Source organism: Saccopteryx bilineata, chromosome 2 (genome assembly GCF_036850765.1).
Source record: "Saccopteryx bilineata isolate mSacBil1 chromosome 2, mSacBil1_pri_phased_curated, whole genome shotgun sequence".
NCBI classification, from domain to species: Eukaryota; Metazoa; Chordata; class Mammalia; order Chiroptera; family Emballonuridae; genus Saccopteryx; species Saccopteryx bilineata.
In genome coordinates this window covers 12061136-12079795 of record NC_089491.1, presented here as the reverse complement: position 1 = coordinate 12079795, position 18660 = coordinate 12061136, and the positions used below count along the sequence as shown (strand labels likewise).

At 47.2% G+C, this 18660-nt stretch overlaps 1 protein-coding gene across 5 annotated transcripts in view; it reads left to right on the top strand.

Annotated features, from left to right (window-relative positions):
* RABGAP1 (RAB GTPase activating protein 1) overlaps window positions 1–18660 on the top strand; it is a 186017-nt gene that overhangs the window by 160015 nt on the left and 7342 nt on the right. For all 5 annotated transcript variants that reach the window (XM_066256280.1, XM_066256279.1, XM_066256283.1 and 2 more), the window contains 2 exons: window positions 9481–9573; window positions 9981–10091. In XM_066256280.1, the coding sequence (XP_066112377.1) occupies window positions 9481–9573; window positions 9981–10091 (204 nt within the window). The remainder of the gene's footprint in view (window positions 1–9480; window positions 9574–9980; window positions 10092–18660) is intronic.

Below are 18660 nucleotides of genomic sequence, written 5' to 3'. Positions count from 1 at the left end.
GCATCAACTGTCATATGTGCCTTGAGCAGGCAAGCCCAGGGCCCCAAACTGGTGTCCTCAGCATTCCAGGTCAGTGCTTTACCCACTGCACCACCACAGGTCAGGCTCGTTGTTGTGTTTTTAACAGTCATAATGTTGTAGTGTAACTTTCTGTATTTGTATAGTTTCTAGAGGTATCTCATTTCTTCTTCACGGTACCCTGTGAGGTATGTAGGGCAAATCAGGTGTGGAAACAGAGGCTTATAGAAGTCAAGAAAGTTACCCACCTGGTTCTGGCTGGGCAATGATGAGCCCGAGTGGAACTCAGTTCTTCATATTTTGTGTTCCCGGTGCTTCCACTCCATTACACTTGTGTCTTCTCATTGTAGTAGTTGTTTGTTGTGGCAATGCCTTAAATGGCCACAAGATGGGGGTGTTGCCCAAAAAGGTCTGTATTCCTCCCTGTGCCTCTGGGTCTTCCTTCTCTCTAAATCTTTTACCATGTGTCTACTGCCCTCATAACTTGTCTCTATTTTCTGCCCGTTTACATCTCCCCTTCTCCCTCCTTCTTAGTTTATTGTGGGATTGAAATATTTCTTCTTTGAGAAGTTTTTGATCTCTTTTCCCCATTGATTTGAGGGGGTGGGAGGGACAGAGAGAAAGAAGCATTAACTCGTTCCATATTGTTGTGTGCTCACTGGTTGCCCTACCAGGGATCGAACCCATGACCTTGGGGTGTGGGGACAGTGCTCTGTCTGTGGAGCCACCTGGCCAGGGCCCTTCTCCTGCTCTTGATCTAAAATTTAACAACATACGTCAAACTTATTTAGCTATCCATTGACTTTCTCTTTCTTTATGGGTCAGAGTGCTGAAACAAAAAAATTTTGCCCTGGCTGGATGGCTCCATTGGTTGGAGCATCACCCCAAGTGCAGAGGTAGCCGATTCCATCCCGGTCAGGGCACACACAGGAGCAGATTGATGTTCCTGTCTCTCCCCCACCCCCTCACTAAAGTCAATAAATACAAACTTTAAAAATAAAATAAAATGAAATTTGTTTCTACTTCTGATATAAGTCTAAAATCATTTTAAGAGATTGTTCCAGGAATTTGTGAATGGCCTTAGTAGTGACAGAGCCCTTTCATTCTCTTAACTGTGCTGTGCATTGTTTAGAAGGGGGAGTGGGGAGGTACCACATTTAGCTCTTTTAAATTTTTGATTCTAGAAATATGTGAGAGCAACTATTTCTTTATGTCTGTGCAGGTATTGTAGAGAACAAGTCAGACATGTGAGGCTGGTTCAGAAGCAGCAGGAACCAAGCTAAAAGACTGCTCCATGGGGTTTTTTTAGATTAAACTTGAAGACTTAACCTTTTGGTTGTAGAATCCGAAGGTGAAATGTAATTTCTGAACTATTGTTTCACTAAAATTTGTTATTTTAAACATAAAGTGATTGTGTTAGAGTTCAAACTACCTATATGGAAAGATACATCAAACAGCAAAGAGCAGTATCTCCAAATTAATGTAACCCTGTTTACTAGGAGAAACAGAGAGCTCTGGGACATTGGAGTTTTTGCCCGTGGAGGCCATTTTTATTCATGGGCTAAAAGTCGCACTAGTTTCAATTTAACACTCTGCTCAGATCATTCGTGTGGTTACTGTGTGTTAAGATTTTTAAGATCTGTGATTGCAGTGACTTCATCAGTCTTTTCTTGATATGTTCACAGAATCTTCCGTAGTGTCTAAATATAGTAAATAATCCTTAGAGGGACCACATGAGGTCATTTTCAAATGTGTAAAAGGCTTAGAAAATTGAAGAAAATTCCCAAAGGATATAAAGTTCATAAGTGATGGAGTAGGGATTCGATCTGGGAATTTCAGGCTCTAAACAGTGTGCATTGTCACTGTGCTTTACTGTAAATGAGGGATTAAGTGAATAGGACGAGAGGCACTTGGTGTTGATGAGTAACGTAGTCTGCCCACATTGCAACTCTGTGCCTGTGCTGTACCTAAGGTCAGTCTTCCCTGTAACTAGACCAGGCTGGAGCGCTTTCTGTTCTCTTGTTCCACCCATTGCAGTGGTTTCACGAGGAAACTGCTGAGTGGCTGCTTGCTTTTTCTGCACTGTACCCTCAGTTTTTCAGTGTTGCAAGGGTAGCTGTGGTCACTGCCTTCTTATTTTAATAAGTCAGTCTCCCTTGGTCCTCAGCTCTGTTTTGGTTTTCCACTACTAATTTTTTTTAAAGATTTTATTTATTGATTTAGAGAGAAAAGAGGGAGAGAAATGGGGGGAGGAGCATGAAGCATCAGCTCATAGTAGTTGCTTCTCATATGTGCCTTGACCGGGGGCCAGTGACCTCGGTGTTCCAGGTCTATGCTTGATCCACTGCGCCCTTTACACAGGTCAGGTTCTTCGCTGCTAAGTTACCTCTGCATTTTAGAAAAATACTCTGATGGTAGCCTGACCAGGCAGTGGCGCAGTGGATAGAGCGTCGGACTGGGAAGTGGAAGACCCAGGTTCAAGACCCTGAGGTCTCTAGCTTGAGCACGAGCTCACCTGGGTTGAGCAAAAAAAGCTCACCAGCTCAGACCTAAGGTCCCTGAGCAAGGGGTCACTCGGTCTGCTGAAAGGCTCATGGTCAAGGCACATATGAGAAAGCAATCAATGAACAACTAAGGTATCACAACAAGAAACTGATGATTGATGCTTCTCATCTCTCTCCGTTCCTGTCTGTCAGTCCCTATCTATCCCTCTCTCTGACTTTCTCTCGGTCCCTGTAAAAAAAAAAAAAGAAAAAGAAAAAAATACTCTGATGGTAGGACCAGAATGCCTAATTCTATTTACTGATCTTTGAGGGAGTTTGAGTCAGAACTATTTGAACAAATTAAATAAAAAGGCTCAGAAATTAAATAGAATGTTGATTTGTTTTAAGTGGTTACAAGTGTGGGCCTTGGAGTCACAGAGACTTTGACTGTCCTGCTAGTTCTGCCTCTGCTGCCCCGAGCTGGGTTAACGCGGCAGGGTGGAGCACAGAGCAGCGAGGTGACGCCCTTAATATGGCTGCTGCTCTCCTGATGTCATTGTCATCATCCTCGAGCACCAGTGGCCTCCTGGCCTGCCCTGTTCTGACCTCCCCTGCCCGGGCATCTACTTAAGTCAGTTCAAGCCAGCAAACATTTACGGATTATGTGCCAAGAACTAGTCTCGGTGCTGAGCGTGCTGCAGAGATGGGAGAGAAATGGGAATGCCCCTGGCTTGTGTTCTGATGCTGGCCTTGCACTTAACAGGCTGGCGCCTTGGCTTAGACCAGTCACTGTGCCCATCTGGGTCTCAGTTCCTCATCAGTAAAGTGAGGGTGGTAATCCCTGCTGTATCCATCCCAGAGTTGTTTGAAGGATTAAATAAAATAGCAGTTATAGAGGTGTGTTATGTGATAGTCCTGTGTAAATCTCAGGTTATTTCTAGTAACTGAAAAGTAAAGTTCTTGCCCCAAGCAATCTACAAAAGAGAGGGGCTTGGGTCAGATAGATTTCTTTATTTAGCAATGAGGACTTTGGTGTCAGGATCTCCTTAATGTACAAAACGTCTTCCTCCCCACCCACTCACCCACATAGTGTCCTTCAGCACTGCCTACCTTCCCTGACTCCCTGTGACTCCGACCCAGCGAGAGTTCTGGCCTTCGCACAGGTTTCTTAAGCCAGACTTGGAAATCTCCTATTTCCTATCGGCAGTCTATTTCCTGCTCTTCCATGGTCAGTGGGCTTTGTTTAAATGGCTCATTGTTTGTAGCATGTGTTCAGAGAGTAATTCTGTCTCTGATTCACGACAAGAATACAGCTGTTAATATTAATCCTTTGAGTCGTGAGTTTTTTGTTAACCCTTTGAGTGAGGGTGTACATGAATGTTCATAGTACTCAAAGGGTTAATAAGAACTAGTAGCTATTAGCCTGACCAGGCGGTGGCGCAGTGGATGGAGTATCGGACTGGGATGCAGAGGACCCAGGTTCGAGACCCCGAGGTCGCTAGCTTGAGCGCGGGCTCATCTGGTTTGAGCAAAGCTCACCAGCTTGGACCCAAGGTCGCTGGCTCCAGCAAGGGGTTACTCAGTCTGCTGAAGGCCCGCAGTCAAGGCACATATGAGAAAGCAATCAATGAACAACTAAGGTGTCGCAACGAAAAACTGATGGTTGATGCTTTTCATCTCTCTTCGTTCCTGTCTGTCCCTATCTATCCCTCTCTCTGACTCTCTCTCTGTCCCTGTAAAAAAAAAAGGGGGGGTGGGAACTATTAGCTGTCATTAATTAAAAAGACCCACTGTGTGCTGGGCACTCTTCTGAGCTCTTTAAGTATTTTATTCAGTATATCATGTGATCCTCTAACAGTAGTCCTCCTAACAATAGCCCTTACATGGACTGTTGCATTTGTCACAGATGAGGAGCCTAAGGCCAAGGTAAAGGCAGCCTGGCCTCGGTCATACAGTCATCAGCAGGGCCACGGCTCGAGTCTGGGTCTGTCCACCTGCAGACTGTACCCCCGCACTTCCATGCAAGTTAGCAGCCACTCCTTCTGCATCTGGGAGGGCCTCGACATCCCTGTCTGTCCCCACGGCTGGTCAGAGCCACCCTCCAGGGCAGGTAGCACATGTTGTAAAAAAGCGTTATCCAGTTCCTGTGGCTAATTGTTGACATGGGAGTGACTGAGGGGAAAGATTTGGGACTTAATTTGAACTACCAAGATCTCCAACTGGCATGTTCCAAGTCTCCACTTTCTAACTCAAGGTCTGTTAATCAGGAACTGTTGATGGGTGTCACGGAGCCTAAGAACTCTCTAAAATGGTATGTAGGGTGTTCTGTGGGTGGGGTGGGGCAGAGCTGGCTCTATGCTCTTTGTGGGGACAGTGCTGTCTAGAGGAGCCGTGGCGCTCAGGAAATTCTGAGAGTGCTTCTATTCCTAACAGTGTTAGAACCTCTGAACTAACTGCAGTGGGGTATAAAATTGGTTTTACCTAAATTATAAACAGCCTTACCCCAGGAAACTATTAGAATTTTTTTCCCCTCAAATGTACATTTAAACAAAAAATTTCAAATATGATCTTTTTCTTTTTCTTTTTTTGTATTTTTCTGAAGCTGGAAACCGGGAGGCAGTCAGACAGACTCCCACATGTGCCCGACCGGGATCCACCCAGCACGCCCACCAGGGGGTGATGCTCTCCCCATCTGGAGCGTCGCTCTGTCACGACCAGAGCCACTCTAGTGCCTGGGGCAGAGGCCAAGGAGCCATCCCCAGCGCCCGGGCCATCTTTTGCTCCAATGGAGTCTCGGCTGCGGGAGGGGAAGAGAGAAACAGAAAGGAAGGATAGGGGGAGAGGTGGAGAAGCAGATGGACGCTTCTCCTGTGTGCCCTGGCCGGGAATCGAACCCGGGACTTCCGCACGCCAGGCCAACGCTCTACTGCTGAGCCAACCGGCCAGGGCAATATGATCTTCTTTAAGGGCAGAAACACCAGTGTGTGAAGCTGTGATTCCCACAGTATCTGGCAGAAGGCAGCTGGCAGTGGGTATGACTCAGAGCTCAGGCAGGTTCCGCAGCTGCCCTACTCCCTCCACTCAATTAAAATGCTATTGCTGTAAATAAAGGGCAGACAGAATAACCCTTGGACTTTTCAGAGTGTAGATTGTGTCTCTATTCGTTAAGTATTTCCTTGTTTACTGTGGGCCAGGCATTAGGAGTTTCAGAACCACTAGGGAAGTTCCTGCCCTGTGGGGTTTGCCTGTTGTGATCTATGTCCTTCTATCGCTAATGCCTAGCAAAGAACATGCCCATAGCCACACCAACTGTTGGGCAAACGAATTTCCCTGTCTACCCTGATTAGATTAAAGGGAAGGCTGTTGCTTTTGTTTTGTTCAGCATTTCATTATTGAGTCTCAGCTGTGTTCAAGCATTGAGCTAGGCACTGGTGGTAAGCAAAACAAACAAGGCCAGCTTTCTAGTGGGAAGACAACAATCAAGTAGCATGTACAGCCCTGGCCAGTTGGCTCAGCAGTAGAGCGTGGGCCCGGAGTGTGGAAGTCCCGGGTTCAATTCCCGGCCAGGGCACATAGGAGAAGCGCCCATCTTCTCTACCCCTCCCCCTCTCCTTCCCCTCTGTCTCTCTCTTCCCTTCCTGCAGCCAAGGCTCCACGGGGAGCAGAGTTGGCCCTGGGCGCTGAGGCTGCATGGCCTCCACCTCAGGCGCTAGAATGGCTCCGGTTGCAACAGAACAACACCCCAGATGGGCTGAGCATCACCCCCTAGTGGGCATGCCAGGTGGTTCCCAGTCGGGCACATGTGGGAGTCTGTCTGACTCCCCCTGCTTCTCACTTGGCGGGAGGAGTAGCACGTACATAAGTAATCGTGGGTGTGGACAGGTGCCATGGAGGAACTGCCCGTGGCTGGGAGGATATATAATGAAAGACCTGGTCTGGCAGAGGGAAGAGGGTCCCAGGGAGGGGTTCCTACCAAAGCGAGGCTGGATCTCTGATCTGAGAGGTGAATCAGGTGTGCACTGGTCCAGGCCGCGGGACCAGGTGCACAGTGTGTGTTCACTCTGGTTGCCATGTCCATTCAGAAGAGAGGTAGATGTAACGAACCGTCAATGTAATTAGCATTTCCGGGCACCCTCTGTGCCTGGGCAGGGGGACATGAGGAGGGAAACTGTTCTGATCTGGAGGCGCTGGAACAGGTCAGACAGGCTGAGAGGCAGGTACTGGTCTGTCCGGGATGCAGCCTCGGATGGAGCTTGAATGGGGCTTCTGCTGCTGGCACCTGCGGTTGCTGTGCAGGCGGCAGTTTGGCAGTCTCTCGGTGGGGTCTGTGCCTCGGGGGAGCCTGAGCAAGGTGGCTCTGCTGGGCAGGTGGCTCCGCTGGGCAGCCGCCCACGCTCCCCTGCGAGGCCCTTGTGAGCAGTATTGTTTGTTTGTTTGTGATGGGGTTGGCGGTAAGGCATTTAAGGGAGGGAGAGAAGAAGAGAGAGACTGAGAGGCAGTGAGGCTGAGAAATGGGGAGGGAGCCTCAGCTGGGCGAGAAGCCCGGAATGTGGACCTGCCGGCTCAACGGAGGCGGAGGGCGTTGTATGTGTCCTTCCCGAGGGGCCCGAGGACTGACTGAGGACCCCAAGATCAAGAACTAAGAGGAGCTCTGTCTCAGAGAGGCCCAGAGTAATTATGAGAATTATTTTAACAGCATTTATTTTGTTAATTATAAAAATGATTTTGCTCAATGCAGAACACTTGGAAAACATGAGAAATGCATCAAGAAATGCCCATATCCTATCACAAAAATATAGGAACAAGAAATAACCGGATGTGAAGGGCCCAGCACTTACCAGGTCCTCATTATCCATGGACAGCTGTCACAGTGCTGAGGGACAGTCAGCCCTGCTGCTCTGAGAACGCAGCATTTATAACCAGGCATGGTGAAACGTGGAAGAAATTATCTTGTAATTAGCTTTTTAAAATGTATGTCTCTAGGGGAAAAAACGATAATTCTTTCTTACCCCAGCATGAATGAGAATGAGAAGTTGTAGAATCCTGAAGATTTGTGAAAATGTTTTGTAGGATTTGGAGTCTATTCTCTCTTTTTTTTTAATCACTAAGGGGAGCCTCATATACTACTCCCCTCCTTGTCATTTACCCAGAGTGACATCAAAGAGCTCAGGAGGAAGTGTCTGCCTCCCACAAACCTTGTTTCATTTCTGTCTTTCTACTACTGATCTGTTAGGATTGTTTATAAAGTTACTGATCACTCAGATTTGCTTAGATGCTTGCTTTGTGAATCGCATATACAGTAAACGTTTACCCGGCACTGGCCATGAGCCACAGTAGATCGGAGCTGAAAGGTGTCATTCTCCAGCACGTAGCTTCACTGCCAGGGTTTACTGGACATTTTCTATAGACTGCAACCAGGACATAGTGCTGAATTCTGGGCCACCTCCCCCTGGGCAGCAGCCAGACTCCAGGCGTCTGCTGTGGCTGAAGCAGACCTGTGAACACCCCGACAAGTGCAGGTGGCCAGAGACACCCCGACAAGTACAGGTGGCCAGAGTCAGGGAGGGGACGCCAGGCAGCATGAGCATAGGGAAAGGGAATATGGAACAGAACTGGAGGCAGTGCAACCCTGGGCCTGTCCCACCCTCATTCAGATCTCAGTTTCTTCGTCTATAAAATAAGGAAGTTGGACTAGACTAGCAGTTGGAACTGGCAGCTAAAATTTGTGAGTCAACGCAGTGCCGACTGTTGAAGCTTTAGAAAGGGTTGAACCTTAGTCTTGTGATTGTACCCTTAAGTATGTGCACATACCTATTTCACCACTTTTCTATTTCTTATTTTCATTATTATTGAAAACACCAAAGAGAATGGGTTAGTGGTTTAGAGGAAGGTATCAAACAAAAGACTAAGAGTTGAATCTTGGAAGGATGCCTTAGGTTATGGTCCAGACTGAAGAACGAGAAGGGCTAACCAATAAAAGAGGAATGCAACCTGTTAAGTAGAAGGAGAGCTAAGAGAGAAAGGATGGAAAGACTTCCCAGAGACGGCAGGGTTGGTCATGGTGAAGCATGCAAGTCAAGGAGCTTTGAAGTCTAGTTGGGGAGAGAGAACCCACTGGATAGAGTGAAAAAGAAACCACTTGGTGACCTTCAAAGGGGTACTTTGCCTCAAGTAGAGCAGAAGCTTGGTTTAGAGAGGGCCCTGAGGCAGTGGGAGGGAAAGGTACAGAGCTGTAGTTTGCTGTGGTTGGAGAGAGAGCTGGAGGACAGTGGCTCAGTGGGGCAGGAGCACCGCCAAGGGGAGTGGTCAGCGGAACTGTTTGGAAAGGCAGGGAGAATTGGGCCTGTTCGACAGCAGCACAGACGGAGCTAGAGGAGAGGACAGTCAATCGGATAGCAGGCATGCTGCAGCTTGGGCCTTGAATAGAGTCTAGCTGCCTGGGCTCAAATCCCAGATCTACTAGCCACTGACTGAGTGATCTTGGTCAAGATACTTAACCTTCTTATACTTCAGTTAACTTGCATACAAAATGAGGATGATAATTCTGTACTTGTAGGAGGTGACAACGAGGTCAGAGGTTCAAAGCACCTTGCAACAGTACTTTATAAAATGTTGGTGGGGGTGGGGGGGTGGTGATGGTGGTGATGGTGGTGATGGTGGTGATGGTGGTGATGGTGGTGATGGTGGTGATGATTAGGAACAGTAGGACCCAGAACTCAGGTAGGAGGAGCTATCTGTAGGTGTTCTTCTAACACTGTTAATTAATACCTTGGAAGCCAATTATCCCTAAAAGAACCCTGGACACAGGAGTCATTGAGTAAGAATTTTGGGGCCTGGGCTATGCCCCATTCTGATGATTTCTCTCCAGAAATAGGAAACACCACTTCAATAGTACCTGAGGATGCTGCGGCCTTCGGTCAAGTCCCTGAAGCACATGCTACTTGATGATACTTTTTATTTATTTTGTTTTATCCTACAGATTAGTCAGAAGAAGTTGAAAAAATATGAAAAAGAATATCACACCATGAGGGAACAACAGGCCCAACAGGAAGACCCCATCGAGCGGTTTGAGGTGCGTTTGCTTGTGGCTGACACGGTGTGAAGCTTCCAGACTTGCATCTCAGTTGTGCTGCAACAGCTTTGTTGAGCTCTTTTTAAAATTCACTTTCACTATATCTAGGTTCAAGTTTCAGTTTGAATTTGCAAATGAGAAAGTAAGTTTGTTTTGCTTCAAACCAGCTGCCAAGTTACAGTTCAGTGACCTTTCAGCACAGTTAATAAGACATAGCTACTTGACAAGGTCACTTGACTCGGTTAAGTATTTCTTGGTGGAGCAGGAAAATGAGCAGTTACTGATTGGCAGCTCATCAGGACCAGCCACGTCCCCCAGTTTCCGTAGGACTCGGAAAGTAGCCTTGAGAAATTGTCGTTTTCATTTGATTCTTCTGTGCCTGTAACTGGCTTCTTTCAACCCTTCAGCGGGAGAATAGGCGTCTGCAAGAAGCGAACATGAGGCTGGAACAGGAAAATGATGACTTAGCCCACGAGCTGGTGACCAGCAAGATCGCGCTGCGCAAAGACCTGGACAACGTAAGTGGGACTCGCCTTCAGGGTTAGACTATAGTCAGCACTTGGCTTCTCCCTTAATCCCATGAAAGCCTAGCTTTTTAGTGTTTGTTGTGCTGGTTACCTCTCTTTTGAGGACCCACCAGGCTCTTGTAAGCATCCCTTTCCTGCTCCTCAGGGCTTAGCGCCCACCTCATGGAGCCCCCACCACACTCCGCACTCCTTACACGCGCAGTCCTCAAACCTCTTTCCACACGTCGAAGACCTTCTGGCTAGTTCTTATGCTACCACAGTTGGCTTTTAGTCACCATGCTACTTAACCTCTCCCTAAAACAGGAAGGGATTTTTGTTGTCTTGCATATTATGTGCGTGTTGACCAAGCACTGCCAGTAATTTCTGTTGGCTGTTGTGCTGTTTTTCTTCTCCTAATCTTTTTTTTTTATTTTTAATGAGAAAGACAGCCAGCCAGGAAGGGAAAGAGATGAGAAGCATCAATTCTTCATTGTAGCACTTTTTAGTTGTTCATTGATTGCCTCTCCTATGTGCCTTGACTGGGCGACTCCAGCTGAGCCAGTCACGCTCAAACCAGTGACCTTGGGGTTTTGAATCTGGCACCGCAGCGTCCCAAGTCACTCTATCCACTGTGCTACCACCTGTCAGGCATTTCCCCTAATCTCAGTAAGTTTGAGACGGCGGCTTTCCCGGCAGGGCGTCTGTCCATATTCTGTACTACAGCTTCCTGAAGAGGAAGTATAGCATCGGTCATGGTCTGCCAACCTCGGACCTAAAGGGATAGATTGTAAATGATTCAGGTTCTATGGCCACGTGGTCTCTGGTCTCTGGTCTCTGTTGCGAATGTTTCACTCTGCCATTGGTGAACTCACTCAGACAGTAAACGGATGAGCATGGCTGTGTTCCTCATTCTCAGGAAGCTGTGCGTTTGGTACACAGGCCATTTGCTAACACCTGACCTGGATCCCCTGTCAGGCTCCAAAGATTCCTTTTCTGCTCATTGGTTTCCTGAAGTTTTAGAAATAGGCTCAAGCTGTTGAGAGTGTCTAGGGGACTGATGTGATAGAGTGAACCCCGCAGTCTCTGACCCTCCCAAGGCCCTTGACATGCACCAGATGTTTTGAAAACCATGTGCAGTACTGTATTTTGTTGAAAGTGTGTGTTCACTTGTCACATGTCAGATTAGATGGCAGTATCTATTGGTTCTTATGATTTCTCTTTAGAAATAGAATAATGGAGTAAAAAACTAAACAGGCCTAGACTCTAATACCAACTTCTCCACTTTCAAATTGTGAAAAACATTGGGGGTGTTGCAGAATAGTAACTGTGTCCCGGGTACAGTGAGAAGTACATGATTTGGTGTATATAAACACCCCCCCAAAAAAAATTGGTCACAAGCACTCCCCCCCCCAAATCAGAGCAATATTAGTTCCCTGCTTGTGTCGTTATCAGCTTCCGAGAGCCACGTGCAGCCGGGAAGGCTCTGTTTTCCTGTTCCTGCAGCGAGGGTGTTTCAAGGTCGTTAGCTCAGTCACCAGTACCTAGGGCTCTCACTGCTCTTGGGTTCCCATCTGCTCATCCGGTCGGGTTTCGTCCCCAGGGTGCAGGTTCCCAGCATGCCCTCTGCTCTTTGTAGAAACACCATGCGAAGTGCTCCCTCCCCTGTCAGGCATTTCTGCCCAGTGAGTGGAGGCTGTGATGCACTGGGCAGGGAGGGCAGAGGCGGCCCCAGCGCACACAGGGGCCAGCCCTCAGCAGCGCAGCCCACGCAGAACGGGTGAGAGAGAAGTGGTCCTGGGCAGGACTGTGTGTTCTACAGTGAATGAGGGCGATCTGGCTGCGACATGTCACCCCATGGATGCGGCTTACCTGGCTGGCTAGGTGTGTGTCCCCTGCCTCCCTCACCCTCCACATGGCGTCCTTCCCAGAGCTGTGCTCAAAGAGGACACCTTTCCCGATAGAGGAGAGGACCGTTCTTCAGTCAAGGGGATGCGAGTAGCTGCGCTCCCCTGCTAGACCTCCAGACAGGCTCCCCAGAGGCACCTTGTGCTACAGTTGCAGGTGGGTTTTTAGTTTGTGCTCCCTGGTCTGACAGGCTGAGAGAACGTTGATGCCCCGAGGCTCCAGTGTTCCTGACGCCTGATCCCGAGCAGGGCGACCCTGCTTTCAGGTTGTCTGCTCCTGATGCAGTGGGCAGAGAACCAGGCTCCGCTCCTGGAGCAGTGAGAACTAGTCAGAATACAGGAGTGCCATTCACTGAAGTGTGTGACAGACACTAAGACAATACACACTTCGCCAAACTCCAGTACCCATACCCACTCCTCTGCCTTGTAAGGACGGTAACATGAGCCCCGTCTATGGGTGAGGATTTTTTTTTTTAACAACCAGGAAACTTGAGATGCGGGGTAAAGGCACCCAGGAAGAAGCAATCAGGCATCTAACCCAGCCCAGGCCTTTCCTCCAATGCCACACTGTCTCCAAAGCAGATGTGGCACAAGAAGCTCTGATTTGGTGTCATAACTGCGTCAGAAGCGTGAGTCCAGGAGGACCAGTGATACTGTCATGTGACGGCAGATGTTTCTTGTGCACCAGGGACTAGGCAGTGTTCTAGGGGCTTTTGTGTTTACCATCCCATCAAATCCTCAGAATAGCCCATATTGTGGAAGGGATGCAATTATGGTTCCCTTTTTACTGATAAGGAAACTGAGACAAATCAGGTCACACTGAGAGTGGCAGCTTTTAGATGGAAACCCAGACGGTCCAGAGGAGAGGGTACCTGCTGCCTTCAGGGCGTAGGACGCCCGGGGCCGCCCTCCAGCATCTGCATTGCTGAGAAGACCAGCCTTCCCCACGCCACAGTCCGAGTCCCTTTCCAAGTTCTCGTTTTTTCCAGCCGTCTCTGAAAATCCACTAGGTTCTGAAGGGTGTGGCTCTCACCTTTTTTTGAATTCAGGGACTCACATTTTTTTTAAATAAATAAATTTTTATTAATTTTAATGGGGTGACATCAATAAATCAGGGTACATATATTCAAAGAAAACATGTCCAGGTTATCTTGTCATTCAATTATGTTGCATACCCATCACCCAAAGTTAGATTGTCCTCTGGGGACTCACATTTTGAAAGAACTTCATTCCTTCCAACTCTTTCCTTTCTACAACCCAGTTAAGAGCTCTGGTATGTGGCTTATAGGATTTCCAGAATCCTCTTTGTGTTTCCAATCGAGTTTACATCACTTGTTAGGCTCACCTGTCACTCTTTCAGTCAGCACAGCCGCCGTGGAACAACTACAGCACGAGAACCGTGCGAGGTGCGTGCACAGGGCTGGGCGCACGTCTGAGCATGTGAGCGCTGGCGTGGCTGCGCTTGGCTCTGGGACAGCGTCCTGGACAGGACAGGAAACGCTCGGGCCGCCCGCCGAGTGTGAGCATGAGCTCCCTGCTTACTAGTTCTGTGACCTGAAGCAGATCGCTAGGCTTGACCCATTGAATTATTTTGATCTCTTGATCAAAAATCAATTGACCCTGTCTACATGGGTCTACTCCAGGGGTCTCAAACTCGTGGCCTGCCGAACAATTTTGTGCGGCCCGCAGACTAATCCACGAAGTTCAAAATATTTTGGATAAAATTAAGTAAGCCCGTGGATTAGTCTGCGGGCCGCACAAAATTGTTCGGCGGGCCGCGAGTTTGAGACCCCTGGTCTACTCGATTCTTTATCTGCTCCATTGGGTGTCCTTAGGCCAATACCAGTCTTAATTACTGCAGCTTTACAATCTTAAGATCAGGTCACGTGTGACCTCCAACTCGTTCTTTTCAAAAAATAGTTTGGCTATTTTAAATCATTTGCATTTTGCCTGACCAGGTGGTGGTGCAGTGGATAGAGCATCATACTGGGACATGGAGGACCCAGATTTGAAACCCCGAGGTCACCACCTTGAACCCAAGGTCGCTGGCTTCAGCAAGGAGTCACTCGCTCTGCTGTAGCTCCCCACTCCTGGCCAAGGCACATATGAGAAAGCAATCAATGAACAACTAAGGTGCCGCAACGAAGAATTGATGCTTCTCATCTCTCTCCCTTCCTGTCTATCCCTATCTTTCTCTCTCTGTCTCTGTCACAAAAAAGTAAATCATTTGCATTCTATGATATATAAATACTAGGATCAGTCTGTCAACTTTTGAGTGGCATCTATAAATCAACTTGGAGAGAATTAACGTCTAAACAATAATTACATCTTCCAATCCATGGATCTGTTATGATTTTCATTTATGTAGATCTCTTTCAATTTTAGCATTGTTTTTAGTTTACAAAATTCGCACATACTCTAATCTATTGTAAAGAGTATTGTCTTTTTAAGTGCATTTTTTCCATTGTTTATTGCTAATTTTTACAGTTGACTTTATGCCCTTGTATCCTGTGATCTTGCTAAATTCACTTATGATTCTGGTAGTTCTTTGTTTATATTTAGGATTTGCCATATTCATAGTCACGTCATCTCTGCATAAAGACAGTTTTACTTTTTTCCTTCAGTTAGAAAGTCTATGTTCCATTTCCCCGGGCCTTCCTGCACTGACTGGACCTTCCGAGCAAGGTTGAACAGTGTGAGTCTTGCTGCCCTGGTACAGGTATTAGCTGTAGCTTTTTCAGAGGGCAGGTTGAAGAGGTTGGCCTTTCTTCCTCTTTGCTGATAGTTTTTGTCATGAATGGGTGTTGAATTTTGTCAAATGCTCTTCCTTCTGTTGAGCTGATTATTTGGTATTTCTCCTAATTCTGTTAATAATGGTGAAATAAATAGATTTTTCATTGTAAACCAACCTTGCACTCCTAGGAAACTTGGAATTTCTATTTTATGTTAAAGATTGTTATTTGTATTAAAGATTTTTATGTCTATGAAGAATGTTTGTCTAGAGTTTCTTGAATGTTTTGTCTAGTTTCGCTGTCAGGATAATGCTGGTCTTTTAACACAAACTGAAGAGTGTTATCTCCTGTTTTCTTAAGTACTTTATGTAGAGTTGTTTCCTGATTAAATCTTTGATTTAATTCCTAAGTGAAGCCACATGAGCTTGGAATTTTCTTAAGGAAATTATTTAATTATGAATATAATTTTCTGCTAAGAAAATTTATTCAGAAAATTTATTCTGTTTATTTTTAGATATGACACTATTTGAATTTTCTAAGTCTTCATGTGTTCCTTTTAATAATTTGTGTCTTTTGAGCAATTTTTATTTTAGTTGTCAAACGTGTAGGCATGCAGTCACTGGTATTTCCGGCCTCTCTTCTGTTGAAAGGACCTGCTGAGATGTCCTCTCTTTCACTCCTGGTCATTTGTGTCTTTTCCTTTTTTCCTTTATTAATCTAACTAGGATTTTATCAGTTGCCTTCATCTCTTCAAAACTCAGCTTTTGGTTTCACTGATTACTTTTTCTCTATTTTGTTATATTGATTTCTGTATTTATGATTTCCTTTTACTTTTATTTAGGTTTAGTTTGCTTTTTCTAGACTTTTTTTATTTTTTCGATGTTTTATTTTTTTATTTTATTTATTCATTTTTTTATTATTATTATTTTTTTTTTTTTTCATTTTTCTGAAGCTGGAAACAGGGAGAGACAGTCAGACAGACTCCCGCATGCGCCCGACCGGGATCCACCCGGCACGCCCACCATGGGGCGATGCTCTGCCCACCAGGGGGCGATGCTCTGCCCATCCTGGGCGTCGCCATGTTGCGACCAGAGCCACTGTAGCGCCTGAGGCAGAGGCCACAGAGCCATCCCCAGCGCCCAGGCCATCTTTGCTCCAATGGAGCCTTGGCTGCGGGAGGGGAAGAGAGAGACAGAGAGGAAGGCGTGGCGGAGGGGTGGAGAAGCAAAATGGGCGCTTCTCCTGTGTGCCCTGGCCGGGAATCGAACCCGGGTCCTCCGCACGCTAGGCCGACGCTCTACCGCTGAGCCAACCGACCAGGGCTATTTATTCATTTTAGAGAGGAGAGGGGGAGAGAGGGAGAGAGAGAGAGAGAGAGAGAGAAGTGGGGAGAAGCTGGAAGCATCAACTCCCATATGTGCCTTGACCAGGCAAGCCCATGGTTTCGAACCGGCGACCTCAGCATTTCCAGGTCGACGCTTTATCCACTGCGCCACCACAGGTCAGGCAAGACTTTTTTTATTTTTAATGGAGATTGTTAGTGCGTTCACTTGGTCAGGGTGAGAATGGGAAGTAGGCGTCGGCCAGTGGAGAGTCCCGGGGGCAGTGGTATGTGTTGTGCCTTCCAGGACTGTGTCTCACTTTTTTTTTTAATAGAATTTTATTGAGATGACTGGTTACAGAATTATACAGGTTTCAGGTGCCCTATTTTACAATACATCCCTGTATACCATATTGTGTGTGCACCTAGCTTCCTAAAGAGGAAGCTCGAACAGTGATTTAGACCGTTTTTGTTTTCTAGAATAAGCGATAAGTTGTGAATCTCCCTGAGGCACTGTTTCAGCTGATAGGCAGTGTTTTTCTTTTCCTTTAGTCTTTGGATTTCTTCTTTGACCTAGGAGTTAGCAGTGTGTTAATTTTCAACTATTAGGGATTTTTCTGTTGTTCACTTTTAATTTAATTCAGTTGTGATCAGAGTACATTTCCTCTCTGATTTCACTTATTTTAGGATATATTTATGCTTATTCTAAGGCCTGCCGTGTGGTCTGTTTGGGTGAATGTCACACGTGCACTGGAGAGGGTGTGTGTTCTTGCGGTGGGGTGTTCTGTAACTGTCAGTCAGTCTGGTCCAGTTGGTTGAGTGTGGTGGGATCTTTCCTAGACGCACTGGTGTTCTCTCACTTGTTCTGGCACTTAACTGAGCACGTGGGGGGGGGGGCACGTCTGACTGTGTGCGTCTGTCCCCTTTCATTATGTCATCTTTCATTTCCTGTCATTTGAATTTATGCATACATTTCTGATTGTTACATCTTCTTAATGAAATGTCCCTCAAGTGCTCTGTTCTGAAATCTACTTTGTCCTATAGTAATGTCACCACTCTGACTTCCCGGCATTGCGTGGCATGTCCTTTTGCATCCTTCTACTTTTAACACTCCTGTGTCTTTATATTTCAAATGGGTTTTTAATTTTTCCATTGATTTAAGGGGGGAAGGGTAGAAAGAAGCATCAACTCATTGTTCCACTTGGTTGTGCACTCATTGGTTACTTCTGTGTGCCCTGACCGGGGACCAAACCTGTGCCCTTGCTTGCCAGGACGATGCTCTATCCACTGAGCCACCCCGCGGGGCTGGGTCTTGCTTTATTAGTACAGTCTGATAATCTCCCTTTCATCAGAAAGTTTAGACCAGTTACATTTGATGCAGTTATTTATATGGTGCATTTAAATATCACCTTGCTATTTATTCTGTTTTATCTGCCTTTTCCTTCTCTTTTCTCCTTTTCAGCCTTCATGATATTACTTTATCACTTCCTGTGCCTTAATAGCTGTTCCGGGCGCTCTCACCAAAGCTCTGCCCCACAGCTTCCAGCCGCCTCAGCCTCTCTGCCTCCTGAACCCTCTGAGGCTGTTCAGTGTGAAACCCTCCCCTGCCCCCAGGCCCCAGCGCACCTCCAGGCAGACACCCAGGGGGCAGTAGGGCTCACCTTGTTTTCTTTCTCCTGCAACCACAGTCCCACATTTATTGCGCCTGGGTCTGAAGACAGTGTTTCTTCTGCCCAGGTTTTGTTTACACTGGGAGGGTAGATCTGGCTGGTTAGTCCTTCAGGACCCGAAGTGAAAGTCTGGATTGATGCTTCTTAGCACCAGATGTTCTGTCCTCATGCTCATGTAACTAGAGTGGACGGTGTGGTGCCATTAGAGGACCCTCACTGGGGTGGTCCAGTCGTCTCTGCACCTTGCGGTGTTGAGGATCCACTTGTACAGTGATGCCCAATGCTGGACTGAATGTCAAGCAACCTGGTCTCGGATACCAGCTGTGCCTTGCATCATGAGAGCTTGGCGAAGTCACTTCACTTCCTGACGTTTTTATAAACTGGGGAGTCAGGGTGGGCAGGGAAGACTCGAGTTAGAAGAGGGGGTGATCCAGCTGTCCCACACTTCAGTCGGCCTCAGTGTTAACCCTTACCTACTATGGTAGCAACGGCGGGTGAGGGAGGGAACAGGGTCTGTGCCGCGGGCTCCAGCTGCTGCTCGGGAGATGGGACCTGAGGCCAGTGGAGAAATAGGAAGGGGACAGGTCGTTCTGTCCACTCAAGTGAAACAGAAGCTGTAACAGGACTTCGTTCTCCTCACTAGTCACTTCCTGTTGCTTCTCATTTCCCTCCTGATTTCTCTTGGGGATTGAGCTACAGGTGAGGAGAAGCCACCCCCAGAAAGGACAGGATCCCATTTAATCACGTGCATGACAGTTTGCTAATAATTAACGGCCTTTGGAGTTTGCCTGTCACGCCATCCTCAGGTCTCTGGAACCTGTCCCTCCCAAGGAAGGTTGTCAGAGGGCCTGCGGTCTGCTGGGGAGCACAGCTCAGTCACACAGCGTTAGCTCTGTGCTTGGCCAGGGAAATTCCGCACGTGGTCAATGGAGGTTGTGTGAAAGGAGCCGGCAG